This window comes from Amphibalanus amphitrite, unplaced genomic scaffold (assembly GCF_019059575.1).
Source record: "Amphibalanus amphitrite isolate SeventyFive unplaced genomic scaffold, NRLGWU_Aamphi_draft 000034F_arrow, whole genome shotgun sequence".
Taxonomy (NCBI): Eukaryota; Metazoa; Arthropoda; class Thecostraca; order Balanomorpha; family Balanidae; genus Amphibalanus; species Amphibalanus amphitrite.
Window position 1 is genome coordinate 1,481,479 of NW_024881530.1, and position 16,004 is coordinate 1,497,482.

Here is a 16,004-nt window from a genome sequence, read left to right on the forward strand (position 1 = left end):
AGAGGCGACATTTTCTGCAGAACTGTCTGAAGTGGTGTCAGACCCGATCCGACGGCAGCTGACACCAGTCCAGGGGACCATGGGGGAGACGGACGCGGCCGGGGATCGGCGGCGGCGCGGCGATGGATGGTGTGTCCGCCCGGCGCCGAGCCGGTGTCGGCGGCGGCACGGCAGCCGATCACGCAGCCGAGGACAGCACCGGCCGCCGCAGTCACACGTCCCATCAGTCCTCGCTTCACAGGCCTCCAGTCAACGTCACATCGGAGAAAGTGTCCTGCTGCTTCGATAGTCACCGCTGCAGCCCGCATCATGGCCAATTGATTTTTTTCACAGGTGGTTCGGTGTCTTTTCGGAGCTCATGCCACCCATCGATGGCGGTCCATTCATATGTCTAGTTGATTTTAGTGGCACAGCGATGGGGGCTGGACGATGTCTGGACAGCAGCGGCGGCAGGACCGCCAGCTGACCGGTCGGCCGACCCGGCAGTGAACAGGGCAGGAGGGGCGGCGTCGGCCCGAATCCGATGTGTATCGGCCCATTTAGGCCATTTAACGCGGCCGTCGAGCGGCGCTAATGGAGACCGGCCTGCGAGATGCGCGCTGCGATTGCCGTCCGCCGCTGCCCGACACACACACACACACACAGGCAGACACACACCGCAGCCGGCCGGTCGGGAGAGGACAAACAGCGCCACGCTGCACCGGCAAACAGGGTCCCCGGCACCTGCCGCCGACTGCCCTCAGATGACCCGGCAGGTGCGGCCAAACCCCAGCATCTGCCGCCCGCGACACGGGGCTGAAAGAGAGCGCTGGTCTACCAGTGACAGAGGTCACCCTAGGGCAAAATCTGCTCAAGGCAATGCATAGTCATACGCGCGGTACCCATAAATTGAGATCACACTATTACCTGGATAACATTGGAGATAATAGGAACACAAAGCTGACGCTAAATTCGGGAAACACAAGTGCGATTCGTGGAGTGGCCGAGAATGCGGGGGAGAGAGAGAGAGAGAGAGAGAGAGAGAGAGAGAGAGAGAGAGAGAGAGAGAGAGAGAGAGAGAGAGACGCGCATCCCAATATCATCGGATGAATTGAGTCCAGGTTGTAAAGTGATTCAAACAGGTTCCACGTCGGTCAGACAAAAATGGACTCGGAGAACAGACTCCGGCCGACGGAATCGGGGCCAATCTCAGCGCTGCTTCGTTCGGCCTTTTCGTAGCTCCATGTTTGGATGCTCCTGACTTTGTGAGGTAACCGTTAAACGTGTGTCGTAAATCTGTGGCGCATCGGAGAATGAAATGACAGAGAACAAAAGCAGGACGGGGATTCGGGGTCATGTAAGACTGTGCGGCGCAGGCAATTCGGGACGTTGCAAATCAAATACGATCGAAAACAGACAGGCTTATGAATGCTGCATCTAGGTATTCATAAATGATACACTGACCCCACGTAGTCCAAGAATTTCCAGCTCCATGTCTCATTAAACAGAGAGGAAGAGGCGGAGTCTGAGAAAATATCCACCTCTCGCTCCGCCCGACATCTCGCACTATCTTGCCATCGCAAAAAGCTCCATCCGCACCAGACCAACCGCAACGCAGAGTGGCAACAATAAATAACGCCCCATTTTAATTGAATGTGGCCATTGTCGGGATCACGGCAATGTCTCGACCCGTGTTTCGTTATTTATATTCGCGTGTGGGCAGAGGAACCCGGCAATTTCTCTGGCGGCGTCTACCATACATCATCCGACCGATTACCGATAGCGTGCGTTTGAACGTTTATGTGAAAAATGCACTCTCACCGACGATAACGCATGGGCCTCGCAGACTCGCTGGGCGCACACTCCCTTCCACGGAGATGAGGGCTGGCCATATCGAGACTCGGAGGCCGGTCCCGTGGCCGGATAAGGTGGCCATTGGTGCCCGGCGCCGCCCCGACTCGCGCGAGGGGCGGGAGGGACGCCCGGCGCGCTCCATTAGCGCTCGAAACGCGTGCGACGTGCAGCGCCCTGCTCCCGGCCGAGCGTGGCGAATGGGGCAGATCTGCAGCCCTACTACTCACTGCCTCCTGACGAAACGAGGACGGTCCCGGCGACTCTCTGAGAGAGCGCAGACCGGGCGAGTCACCAGGCGGACCGGTGCCATCGCTTTACCAGCGCGGTCAGGTAAATTTTGACAGGTAATTGTGATGTCATAAAGGTCGGTTAGAAACGTGACCAGAACGCCAAAACTGGCCACGTGAGGTCGGCGACCGTTGCGGACGCCCGGCAGGGACTCGAACTGTCCCTGAACTGTTCTGACTCTGCCCAGAGAGCGACGCGAAGTCATGGCAACAGGAGTCAGCAAAATTTGTGATAAAACAGCTGTATACTGAAAAAGCAGCAAATCGAAATGAGCAGCCGAGAAGGATGATTTAGTTACGCTTTATAAACCTATACTTTTTACATCAAAACGGTGATAATAATAAAACGACATTGAAGCAGCACAACCCAGCTGCGTTCCCCAGCTGCGCCACCAGTTTGGCACCTATTTGGCACCACCAACAAGCGACTTCACCGCCCCTTACCCTCCCACCTGACCACACAAGTCCGACGACTCGTCACCATCCTCTGCTGGTCACAGACGAGCCCCAGGTTCCCAGAAGTCCCCGGCGCACTGGGCAGACACATCGGTCGTCATTTTTCACCGGGGGACTGCTATGACAGGCAAACCATAGACGGCGGACCGGCAGTGGCGTGCGTCCATTCGTCTGTCTGTGCAGAGCCGGGCTCAGCGAGAGAGCGCGGAGGTGGCGGTGACGGCCGCAGCAGAGGCAGAATGCTGATGGGACAGCTTGAAACACAGTTCACGTGGTTGGGTGGAGGTTACGTTCAGGTAACGTTACTCGTGAGTGGACCTGCACGAAAACTACGGTGCAATGAAGGGAGACCTGAATCATAATCATGCATTGACATAGCGGATCGGTCCTTATAGGTACAGCGTCCATATTTTGCAGGTCATCGCTCCAGTCGATTTTGTGAGATTATGCCTATAGCAATTAGAGCTAAGAGGCCTTAACCATTCACCTATCCTGTCACTTCAGCTCTCCAAACACAATCAGCACTCGTGTTTTAGTCCATATCTACCACCATCCGGGTCTTCCCGACCAAGGCTCTCCGTCCCGCGGAGGGCAGGAGATCCAACCTGACCAGCGAGGGCGCCCGGCTCGCCCATCCATCAGACCACTTCCAGGGCGCTAATTAAGATTTCCAGGCGGGCTGGAGAGTGCGCTCAGCTGCCAGGCTCCCCGATCGACGCCAGATACGATTCGGCCGCCGCGTCCGATCGCGTTGTGCGTCCGACGGCGTCGTCCATTGTGGTTGGCGGTCGGCACGCAGGGAAGCAGTATTTTCGGAATCCCAGCCCGGCTGGACACCGGTGGTGAACGCGGACGGAGGTGGCCGGTCGGCGGGGGCGGCCGCGCGGGGTCCCGCAGTGGACGGCGCCGGTCAGCGCCGAGCCGAGCATGACGTGAGACGTCGGCTCGGCCACCAGCGAGCCGGCATGACGTTGCACCCGACATGAAAGGGACAAAGTACGGCCGCCAGCGCAAATTCAACAACGAATGGCGGCCGCGGCGGTCGGCCCATACATATGTAGCCAGCCACTCGGACGGCGCCGGGCCGGAGAGCCGCACTGGCATCGGCCATCGCAGGTGCAACGAACCGACCGAGACCACGAGACAAAGGCACGGCCTGTCATGAAAATCGAAGAATCATGACTTCCGAGCGGTGGGCCGGCGGTGTCGTATCGTCCGCCGCACACGACGTGGCGCAGGGCGGTGGGCCAGCGCCCGGGCCGCTCGGGGTACCGCACTGGCCTGAGAGGCGAGCCGGCCGCTCCATCACACGGCGACAGGGAAAGGCTGCCTCCCGGTGTGCGAGACGGGTCCGGTAGGCGCGGTAGCGGCGCTGGCGACCCGGGCGGCTGCCCCCGCGCCTCCGCTCATCGCCGTCCCGACAGGACAATCGCCGCGCCGCGCCGCGTCGTTTCACGCCGAGACAAAGCTGTGTCGCGCTGCGGACACCCGCCACGCCGGACCATCGCCAAACGGTGGGCGGGTGCGGTTGGAGACAAACGGGTCGCCCCACCGGTGACTTTCCCGATTGTGTCGATGGGGTAATCGTGGCCGGAGGTCGTTCCGAGGTGACGCGCTGACTCACGCGCAACATCGAAAATTCGCCACTCGGCACCACTGCACGATTTCACCACCGTTACCGATCATGACCCGTGCGCGCCCAAACAGCCAAAATGAACACACCCGCAGCTGTTTGTCCACGACAGCTCCGCAGACAGCCCACGGTTCAGAGCGTTTCAAAAGCATAATTTGCCGTTCGCGTCACTAGGAAGTCGGCTTTGTTCGAGCGAACGCGGCCGAACCATCGTCATTCACCTGCGCAAAACAAGGCCATTTGACTGGTGAGCGGCCGGGTCAGTTATTGTTTACAGGCTCTCCGGGCAGCTATCCGGTACTGGATCGGTACGGGAGGGTCGGTCTGCTGGGTCAGACCCGACTCCGATCAGACCGCGGCGGTACAGACGCCGACTGAGCACACACCGCGAACAAGGCCGTGTCTGTAGATACAGGGGCGGCGCAGCCAACTAATCAGCAGCCGTGCACGGCACAAGTCATTCAGATCAAACAGCGAGATGGCCGCGCGGCGATCTTGTCCAGCCAGCCACTGACAGGCACTCGAGTTGGGAGTCCCAGGCTGTCCCGTCCGGTTGCAGACCGCATCTGCACGAGCGACTCTCGAGACACCTCCGCACGAGCTGTCAGAGACAAAGCCTGCACAACAGGCCAGTCAAAACAGACGACAGGCGCTGTGGAGGGCTCCTCCATCCGAATTCACAGACAGGTATCGCCGCTGGTTTTTCAGACCGGCACGAAGACGGATAGACGACATTCAAACTTTGTCGCCTGTCCGTCTCCGCGGCACCTGAAAGGCCGCTCGTTGGTAGGAGGGCACTAGCTGAACACCGTCTCCATACGGCGGACACGACCGACCCTCTGTCCCGCCGAGTCGATGGGTCTGTTTGGTCGGTAGAGCCGCCGGATTAGCGCTGCTCCCGGCCCGTCAGAGCTGCCGGATTAGCGGCGCCGCTGAGCCCGCCCGACCCGCCGCCAGCACGGACATACAGACGCGCAGCTTTTCACGTGTCCCGTCGGCTTTACCTGGCCGGTGTCAGACAGTCAGCCACTTATGTCGACGGATCTGGCCCACCCGCGGAGAAGGCTCCCACGCTGGGCCATTACTGGGTCAAATCCATGTTTAACTCAACAATAGAATAACGTTTACATGCAGGTATGTTCCTGACAATCAAACATGACCCAACTGTATGCACGCTTTGCAGAGTCAACGGCGACCCTAATAGGCCACCATCACTTCTCAAGTCTCGGACAATGACCCTCACAGCGGCCCACCACCCACCCATCATCCTCTCCTACCGCGTCACCTAACGCATGATCTCATCGGGCCGCTGCGCCAGGCACGTTCGTTCAACACGGCACGAGGCGACGGCACACACCGGCCCCGCCCGCCGGGCAAACAGCGCCCCGCGACGCTGACGTCGCGCTAGGAGAGGAGGTGCGTCACCGTCACCGCCAGGAGACCACGCCGGGATCTCCGTTCAGACGCAGCGCCGCGCCGCTAACCAGACAACAAACACAGCCGGCTGGCGGTGCGCGGTGTGCAATGGAGGCAATACCCGCCGCTGAGCAAACGGGTAAGCTGTCGGTCTATAGCAACAGGCTGAAACGGCATGTGCATGAATTTCATGCTAGCAAGTACACAACTGAAGAATATTCAAAATACAAGGTCTCTGGTTGCTGAAGCCTGGTCACTTCTCTTAAATTCATCAGCCCAAACATCTTTAATTTTTAGGTCCAGTAACTGTGAACACCGTTCCACTCACTAACCATCTTCAGCATGACCTTTCGCACAGGTCACACCACACCACACCGTCAGACTTCCTTGTGCGTCTCTCGATAAGCCCCATCCTCCCGGCACGAACCCTCCACCGTGGTAGACCTCCCCCTCTCGGTACTCACCGTCGTAGGACGCCGCCGAGCAGCGAGGCGTTGAGACACTCCGGCGCCGCCAGCCGCCGCTGCACCTCCCCCACTGTCACCTTGTACTTGGACGTCGAACTGAGCAGGCTGAGCCGGCCGGGCACACTACAGAATACCTCCGTAGGCGCCATCTCCCGCTTCAGGCCTGTGACCAGTCGGCAATCAGCCGCCGCCGCCGGCGCCCGGGCGAGTCGCCAGGACTGGGGTGGCAGAGGGGTAGGATGGGTTTGGAATGGAAGCGGTGTGTGGGAGAAGGGTATGTGTTTTGGGTTGTGTATGGACTCGGGGGTGTTCCGAGTATTCGATGAGTGTCTAGAGTGTCGTGGTATCGTGAGTGTCGCCGTGTCACACCCACCTGCGCAGTATGCCACCCATCAGTGAGGCATTGAGGCACTCGGGTGGCGAGAGGCGGCGCCGCACCTCTGCCACGTTCACTTTGTACTTGGAGTTGGAGCTGAGCAGACTGAGCCGGCCGGGCACGCTGCAGAATACGTCCGAGGGGTGCGTGCCCGCGTGCAGCAGCAGGTCGTCCACCTGACACTTGAGGCCTGCGGACGGCCCCCGGTGTCAGCGCGCTGACACCGCCGGGCGACGGAGAGTTCCAGCCCGGAGCTGATCACGGCACCGGCGGCGAACACTGGACCCAATCTCGAAATTTCGGAGGCTCTTTCGAGCTTATCAACAACGTCGTGGTCCGACCAAAAGTTTCAAAGCGATTTCGGACTAAATTTCCGATTGCCAGCAATTTTATGCAAATTGAAAACAGTTTAGGGAATGTATTTTTCAACAGGCACCGAAATTTTCCATAGCAAACAGTGAAAAGAAAATTAAGTCCTAATTCACTTTATGGCAGGACTAACTAGAACCAGCCAAAGCGCACAGAACATCACATTTCTTTCGTCCTAAATTTAATATAATTCTATCTAAAACAGCAAAACCAACAGAAAACGACCAGTGCTACACCAACATCGAAGCAAAGCAAAATGTGTGGTCTGGTGCTGAGCGAACCAAACTGGAGGTAGCCAAGCGACATCGACTCGTGCACATGCAGGGCGCATCACCGGTGTGGGGTGATGATACCGGGTGCTCTCTATGGGTGGTGTATGCCAATCAGGAGCCACCTCAGTTGATGACAAGATCCAACTCTTGATCGGTAAGTCTGGGGTCCGTGTAAGTGCGTCTAATGCCTGATGTCCGAATCCACCGTAACCACTAATGTCCGTATCCAGTGTAAAGGATGTCCGAATAGCTCAGTCAAAGCGGGGAAATCTGTTTGACGAACACGTTCTGAATATTCGTATAGCACTATTTGAATAGAAGTCAGGTGATTGTACCAACACCAGTGCATGTTAGTTCGTCAAATGTCAAAGTCTAATGAGCATGTCCAAAGCGAGCAAGGCAGCGGTAGTTCAGTCACGTCAGCTCTGGATGGTTTGCGTCAGACAGGACAGGTCCAGTCAGGTAAGGTCAGGTCTGGTCGGGTCGTACTAGCTTAGGTCAGGTCAGGACAGGCTCTATCGTGTGGTTACAATGACAGGATGCGGTGAAGAAGTCAGGTGGGGTCAGGTTGGGTCATTGTTATTGGTCAGTCAACACACTGAGAGCTTGAGTCAGACCTAGTCACACTGTAAAGTGTCGTTTTAGATTCTAGCCGGTCCACTGTCCGTGTCCAGTCAGCAGTTACCACAGTCAAGCAAGTCAGTCGACTTCACAGCTCCAGGATGATTCCAAAATCCAGCCAACCGACCAAAGCCGCTCTATCGAGATTCGAGCCGTGATCTCTCCACGATTTGCTTGCTCCATCACATTGCAACCTTACTTCTGTGGACCTCTAGCTTGCCACCATCCACACAATAGTCGACTCCTAGCTAGCTGGGGACCCCAGCCAGCCTCTCGTCCAGTCAGCAGCTCTCCGACCTCAGCCTTCCACCGTCGGTCGGTCCCCGCGACCCGAGCGGACAAGCGCAGACAGCACTGACGTCAGGTGCGCCGCAATCAATCCCCATTAGTGCTAGGGTGCAAGTCGCGCGCGCTCAGCTCGGTCGCCTGTCACCGACGCCCACTTCGTCGCCGCGCCCCGCTGCGCCGTCATGACACCGAGAAGAACCGGTGACGTCACAGAGGGCAGACAGACGACCGCGGCGATTTACCGCCCGGCAACCGACCGGTGCTGGACAGGTGATGGCAGATGTTCGGCCGCCTGGTCACGATGTTTACTCAGTGGCTCCTCAGAAGAAATCATAGACCCGTGCAGTCATTCTATGATGTGGTCAGAATCTTCAAAGAGCAATGAGGAGACAAAAGCCGTCTGGACTTGCCACATCGAGCGGTTGCTATCCTGCGGGCTTCAGCTGAAGACAGCAGTCATTACTGGCGCTCCCAGCTCAGTTTTTGCTCTATCCCTCTCAACGCCAGCCCCCACTCCGGGCACAAAGACCGCTTTTAGGGTAATTGCGGCTGGGATAAACGGCCACCACCACAAACAGGTGCGCCGAGGGGAGGCACGAGCGGCGTCGCAAAAAAAAAAAAACGACCACACATCAACGGATTCGCGAGTTAGAGGTGCATTTTCGTCCAAATATTCTCCCGGTACATCAAAGACGTTTCCAGACGCCGCGAGGCATGACGTTTTTCCGGAAATGAGTTCCCGATGGATGGAAATGCGTCGAGCCGCACAGCCTGCCGCCAGATCCCATCGGCGACAGCGGCAAAACGAGCTGGTGAGTTTACCGCGGCGCGGATCGGCGGATCGTTGAGATCCGCGGCGATCCGGTCCGATTGGAGGTGATCTCGTCGGTCGACGGAGCGGCCCGCGCCCGGCCGCCGGCAGATAGCTGATTTACCGACCGCAGCGGCAACAAGTGGAGCTGCGATACAGCCGGGCGCTAAACGAAAATCGATCTCCCCCTCGGCGGTGACGGCGGCGGCAAAATCACTCGCGACAGCTCGCTACTTTGGATCGGAACCAATTTGCCCGCTAAAGCAGCAAGTTGATTGTGTAGATCGTCGATTTTGGTCGCATCTGTCGCAGGCGACACCCTCTCTATGCGGCCTCTGATCGGCTCAGGGGTGCTGGGTAGTCTGTGCGCTGTGAGATGAGCTAGTGATTTAGAAAGCTTTTTAGGGGGCTTCAATGGCTGTGCCGACACAAAAGGCCGCGTGATAAGATGATTGGAATGAAGATGAGACATGAAAACCTCACTCGACAATGTGGTATTTTCGGAGAAAAAAGGCAAGATGGGTGGTTGAATATTTAGTAATTAAACAAAACAAAAAATCCAATAAATGATGTACGCAAATAATTGATCTTTTTCTTGCAAAATATATCGAGCCCCTTGCTAAAGACTATGAAAAACTATGAAAACTATGAAAAGTAGTTTCGCTTCAAATGAGCTACTACAATCATGGCCAATGGCCATATCACCCCATTAAATGCTTCACCTTTTTAGGCGCAATTTCAAAAATTTAAAGACCAAATTCAAAAAGTTTACATTCAAAATGCACGTGAACGTTTTGAATTTGGTCTTTAAAGGAAATAGTTCACTTTCACGAAATTATATTTTTTGCAATGGATTTATGATTTTTTATGTTCAAAATGATCAGCAAAGAAAATAAAACCTTTTTATAACAAAATATTATTTTCTATATTTTTGATATAGGAAGAACTTTTCAGTTTCTGTAAGGCACACGCGATTCAGTATGAAAAGAGCATGGGTCCCGAAAATTCTTCAGAAGCTATAGAGAAATTATCGCGGCCACCGGCATTTGGGCGATCTGCTCATGCTTTTGTTACTGGAGCGCCTCTGAAGAATTTTCTGAATAATTTTCTTTTGTTACTGGAGCGTTTCTGAAGAATTTTCAGGACCCATGCTCGTTTCATACTGGATGCAAATATATGCAAGGCACACAACCTCAACGCAAGGCACCTTTTTCGGGACGAGAAATAGAATATCTTTGCCTAGGGTGATCGTTGGGCTGTAAAAGCTCCTGATTTATGCTCGTCTCAGCCCAAGCTACGGAACTGCTATTCCAGTTAAAAACCCATGTTAAAATGTGAACTATTTCCTTTAACTTTTTGAAATTGCGCCTAAAATGCTGTAGATTGAATTTAAAATGATTAGCCAAACAAAGGCACAACTGGCCACATTTATCTAAGATGTATGCGATTCTGTTGAGTGCTGACATGGAGAAACGACCATGTGACAATGTGCTGCTGCGAGTGTGGTAATAGGTGGTACTAGGCAGGTGAAATATGGAGGGCTCTGGTGCCCCACCATGGGTCAAAGGCCAGTGGTGGAGTAGGGGGGGGGGAAGAGAGGGCAATGGGTACAGGCACAGCAGAGACACCAAGCGACGAGCAATTACAACAGGCATGCCATGCGCTCAATGTACGGGCTGCTACTGTGCTGTGTAGAGCAATCACATCAATATCCTAAACATCACATCTGTTCACCACAATGAGACATGTATGTAATGCTAACAAAGCACAATGAATGCTGATTAACCACTTATTGGATTGAGTAAATATAATTGAGAAATGCATTTTTATTAAATAAAATACAAGGCATGGCTCAAAAATGCACAAACAAAAATGCTACAAAGTATAGCACTGAAATAAATGCATTAATAGGTAGCCACTAACACCAAAACACTTCTGTATTGCTAAATCCTTTTGCTTATTCTAATGGCAACCAGTAAACAGCAAAAAAGTACAATACCACTTGCAGTTTGATCCAAATAAACACGGAGACCAAATTCTGAACAATATGGTACAGACTTTGAGCCCCATACTAACTTCCCAGCCAACAAGCATGGAGACTTACCAGGCTCGCGGTTTACTATAGTTATTTCAGTTACTTCACCTGGGAATGAATCGCTGTCGATGCCGATTCCCTGAAACAAAAGGAAAAATCAATCAGATGGGTTCCTTTAAATAACAGGTGATACGTAGTCCATTGTGGTTTTATTCAAGACATATTTTCAGCCAGCTTGGTGTGGGCTGGTGTGGCTTCGTCAGTAGTAGTAAACCAGGTGTCTGTCATACTTGTTTTTTTTTTGTAACCAAGATGTAGGTTAGATGAAGATGATGTAGGTTAGGTTAGGAAATGTAGGTCAAGGTTAGGTGGTAGGTTTTAGGTGGTAGGTTTTAGTTTAAGGTTGTAGGTAAGGTTAGATCAGGTTTGGTTTGGTTTGGTTTGATTAGAAAGCATCTCTAGCCTCTGGGTAATGGTAAAGCTTCACTCCTTGGTTGCAAAAACAAGTGTGATGCCTGCTTTACGACTACTGCTTTGCCACACTTCACAGTCTGACCTACTTCACAATCAAAAACTTATGTGATGCATTCATAGAGCCTTGCATCATGCATGAGCATCCAGTTTTGAGCTGTGCAATGAAATATAATAATTCTTAATTCGTGTCAGATGCATGGGTTGTTTTCTTGAGAGCAAGTTTTTTCTCAACAGCATGTGGACCTGAACTGATACCTATATACTGATACTAATACTCGAAAAATGGCAAGGAATTTAGGAGTGCAGCACAAAACGCCTGATTTTTCCTACTATCTAAAATCATGTAACTCACCAGGATAAAGTTACTATCATCATCAGACTCCATATTTATGCAAAATACTGCTAAACAAATATTGATAACCAATCCCCTCAACACAAACGACACAACACGACACCTATTGATAAGCTATTTACATATTTACTTTTGTACGCGCCATGTTAGGAGCAGCTGCGCCATACATGGAAATGCTAGCAAACCGCTGCAATTGAATTCTCGAATATGTGACATTGCAAACAGATGCAAGTAGACTAGAAATTATCATGAGCTGGCGCATTGGCTGATCTAACGGACTAAATCAGGTCATTGAGAAGAACTTGAGAAGAGATTAATGCTTTTTTATGCGCGTTCTTGGTTCTACATGAAAGATTGCTGCATTTTAGCATCGATCATATTTTTATAAAACAAAGCAATGCTAAATTATAATTTTAGTGTAATTTACATTGCTTTCAAGTGTATTTTCCGTTTTTCCTCCCTGCTCAAAGTTGTGATTGTGATGATTTTGTTGCCTAGCTTTGAGCCACACAAAGCATTAAAGAACCGGAAGCCAACATATTACAGGACATGGCTAAGGGCTCATGGCCCACCCGCGCTGAACAAGTTGTGTCAGTTCACTTCACAAGGCTCATAGCACATCTTTCCCGTTCTGTGCTTGAGCGGCTGGGTCCAGACTGATAATACCAGACGCCCAATCATGTTTGGTGTTTCCAGTCCCGCCTAACATCATCTACCTTTATCCGGCCACTCGGCCTGAAACACGCTCGAAAACGCGTCGTTTTATCGGCACCCGAATCGACTGTCCAGGGAAATAAATCAAACAACTAATGATGTACGGGCCGCCGTTATCGGTCCAGTGGGGTACGGGCGCCGCCTCGTCGCCATATTGGGCCAGTGGCCATACATCTTCGTCGCGATCCCGCCGCGATTGCCCTGCGCTCTCACGCTGCCGCAAAACGGCGCCGATCGAGCGGAGGTGCGAGCGGATCCATCACGGGAGGATGTCAGCGCGAGCGTCACACGCATGACACGTGTCACAGCGCCTCTGTCACCTGGTGCACGGAAGAGTTTGACCCGTGCCGCGGGTCAGCGCAAGGGCCAAGTTTTGAAGCCGAGCTTGACTGGCATTTCCGCTCACCACGACCTAGCGAGACCCACACCCATCGCACAAGATCCAGACCGAGGACGACCTGGAAAAACTCACCCGTCAGTGAGTGATCCTGCCTATCGACGACGCCGCCGGCTCGGCAGGCTGGGCGCGGTCCGCGCCGGCCGCCGCGGTGACGCGAGAGGAGGGCGCGGCGGCGCCCAGCGATCAGCTGACCGCCGTCGCTGAGGCGGTCGGCTGGCCGGCCCTTCTGCACTCGTGACGACCTGGCGTCCCGCGTTTGCGGGCAACCGCGGCGACGAGAGAGCGACGACCACGTCCTGCTCATACTCACAGTTTGTAACTTCTTATTACTCCGAGACTATTGACTCGCTCTGTGGTGGGAGTGGGGGAGCGGGAGGGGTCGGGGTAGCTGGTTGGAGGGGTGGGGTAGAGCGGGGAGGGGCGGGGGAGCTGGTGGGAGGGGGCGGGGTAGCGTGGGTGAGAGTGATATTTTTTTTCGCTGAGGGAGGCGTGTCGGGGTTGTATGACGTGGTAGTGGAACATGAGTGTTGAGACAGACGGTCACGTACGTACGTTTAAGCTGCAGGCGTCGCGGCGCTCCGCTAGGTCTGATGAGCCGTCGACGCGATTGCTTTGCTGCCGGTTCTGCTGGGTTGTTTAGATGGAGCAGTCCTCATTGTGTGCATTTGTTTTCACCAGAGTATGTGCATAACGTGTTTAAATTTTTGGTTGTTTTCCTTTGTTTGGTTGTCGACGGTATTTTTGTTCAATTAACTTTATTTATTCTACCGATCATATTATGTATAGATAAGTTATCCTAGCCTGTATTGTAACGTAAACAATAATGTTTGTGCTCCGGTCACCGTGCATGCAGTGCCTAACCCAACGCCGCTTTCACTGACTCCATGCTACCCGCTGCCTCCAGGTGCGCCGCCGGCCGCCCGTCCCGTCTCCGCCAGCTGGAGGGCACCATCAACCTCTCCTGACGCTAACCAACAACTTGGGCTCCCCACTCCGCCAGCCTACAACCCGGTCACCTGTTTGGCACCATCTTCTTTGGTACTTTACTTCTCTGCTGGCTCCTGCACGGACTCTGGTAACTATCGCTCTCATAACCACCCACATCCTACTACTTCCCTCTCTCCTCATATCCCATGGTGGATCCTGAACATATATCACGACACCCCCGCATTACTCTTAAAATCTGGAATAGAGTCGAACCCTGGTCCTTTCAGTAGCGATAACATGAGCATTAAAGTATCCCACGTGAACATCAATAGCATCACCTCACCACACCGACTAGACGAACTATCTGACTTTGCTGACTCTTCTGGGACCGACATTCTCATGTTGACAGAAACAAAGTTAGACAATACGATACACCCTAGCCTTTATAAACTCGATAATTATCACGAACCGTATCTGAAAAATCGCTCTAGACACGGGGGTGGTGTAGCTGTTTATTTTAAGACTTCACTTGCAGCAAAACGCTTACCAGAACTCGAAATTGGAAGCACAGAGTGGATCTGGACGCTCATAAAAATAAAGAAACAAACAATAATAGTATGTTGTGTCTACATCCCACCAAAAATGTCTCAAGACAAGTTGCACGAATTTCTAGAGACATTAGGCGAAAGTGTGGCACTCGCTCAATCCCTCAATCCGACCATGATTCTAATTGCAGGAGATTTTAACGCCGGTAACAATTATCTACACAAAAGCCATCAAAATCACAGCGAAATCACTTCATTCGAAAGACAGCTAGAAGGCATGGCGTCCTCTCTGAATCTTTTTCAATTAATAGACCAGCCAACTAGGCCAAACGCTAGCACTGCAAATTTAAGAGATTTAATTTTTATATCTGACAGAGACCAGGTGGTCGACCATGGTGTGGCTTCCCCATTCTCCCAGATTGACCATTTTCCGGTATACGTAACAGTGAAAATAACAAAACCAATTACAGAGAGCACTACAAAGACGGTACGAGATTTCCACCTACTCGACGCAGATATGCTCACAAACGAACTTTTACAAACTGACTGGGATAATATTATTAATCAAAACACTGACAAGGCCACCGTGGATTTTACACATGCAATTTTGAGCGCAGCAGACAAAGCAATACCGACTAGAATAATACGCACTAGACCAAATAGCAAGCCATGGTACAATAATGAACTAAAACGGGAAGCCCGAAAACGAGACAGACTATTCAGAAAGGCGCTCAAACTACAGACAGACGAGTGCTGGGCTAGATGGAGACGGCAGAGAAACGTAGCTACTGAACTAAATAAAAAATTAAAAGAAGCGTATAGGATAAATCAAGTACAGCAACTTTTATCTACGAAAAACAATCCGCACAAATACCATAATATTTTAAGGCAAATGACCGGAAGATCCAAAACGCACGTATTACCACCACTCATCAAACCAGACGGTGAGACAACAACTGATGATAACGATAAAGCCAATTTACTTTGTAATTACTTTGCTAATCAGTCAATATTAGAGACCAGTGACAAACAAATACCAGTTTTAACGCCAGAATCCCCGGTTCCGATCTTAAATACAATAACTATTACGGAGAGAGAAGTACTTAATCTTTTAAACTCACTTGACGTAAACAAATCATGTGGTCCCGATAATCTCCCACCAAAAATTTTAAAACTAGTAGCACTTTTAATAGTGACACCACTAACTAAACTTTTTAATCAATCGATAAATCAAGGTCATTTTCCGTCAATTTGGAAAGAAGCAAAGGTTCACGCTATTTTTAAGAGAAAAGGCTCAGCATCAGATCCATCAAACTATCGACCCATCAGTCTTTTACCCTGCATTTCTAAAATCTTTGAAAAAATCATTTTTAACCGCATTTACAGTCACATAACCGAAAATAATCTTCTTACCGACAAACAAAGCGGCTACAGGCCACATCATAGTACTCACCTTCAACTTGTTTACCTCACACACAAACTGTACAGCGCACTCGATACTGGCAACGATTTTACAACAATATTTTTAGATATAAGTAAATATTTTGACAAAATTTGGCACGCAGGTCTTTTATATAAATGCAAGACACTATTCGGAATTACAGGTACACTTCATGCATGGCTTAAGTCTTATTTAGCTGACCGAAGTATCCGAGTGTGTGTTAATGACAATTTTTCTCAGCCCCGTCTTATTAATACCGGATGCCCGCAAGGTAGCGTCCTGGGTCC

At 52.0% G+C, this 16,004-nt stretch overlaps 1 protein-coding gene across 7 annotated transcripts in view; it reads right to left on the reverse strand.

The window, feature by feature from the left end:
- The window catches only part of LOC122370373 (transcription factor AP-2-epsilon-like), a 105,498-nt gene that overhangs the window by 52,640 nt on the left and 36,854 nt on the right, over positions 1–16,004 (reverse strand). For 2 of the 7 annotated variants that reach the window (XM_043345940.1, XM_043345965.1), the window contains exons 4-5: positions 10,973–11,003; positions 6,090–6,255 (exon numbers count right to left, since the gene is read on the reverse strand). In XM_043345940.1, coding sequence (XP_043201875.1) covers positions 6,090–6,255; positions 10,973–11,003 — 197 coding nt within the window. Of the gene's footprint in view, positions 1–6,089; positions 6,256–6,465; positions 6,659–10,933; positions 11,004–16,004 lie in introns of all 7 variants that reach the window. The other 5 variants (XM_043345915.1, XM_043345947.1, XM_043345933.1 and 2 more) reach the window with 3 other exon arrangements.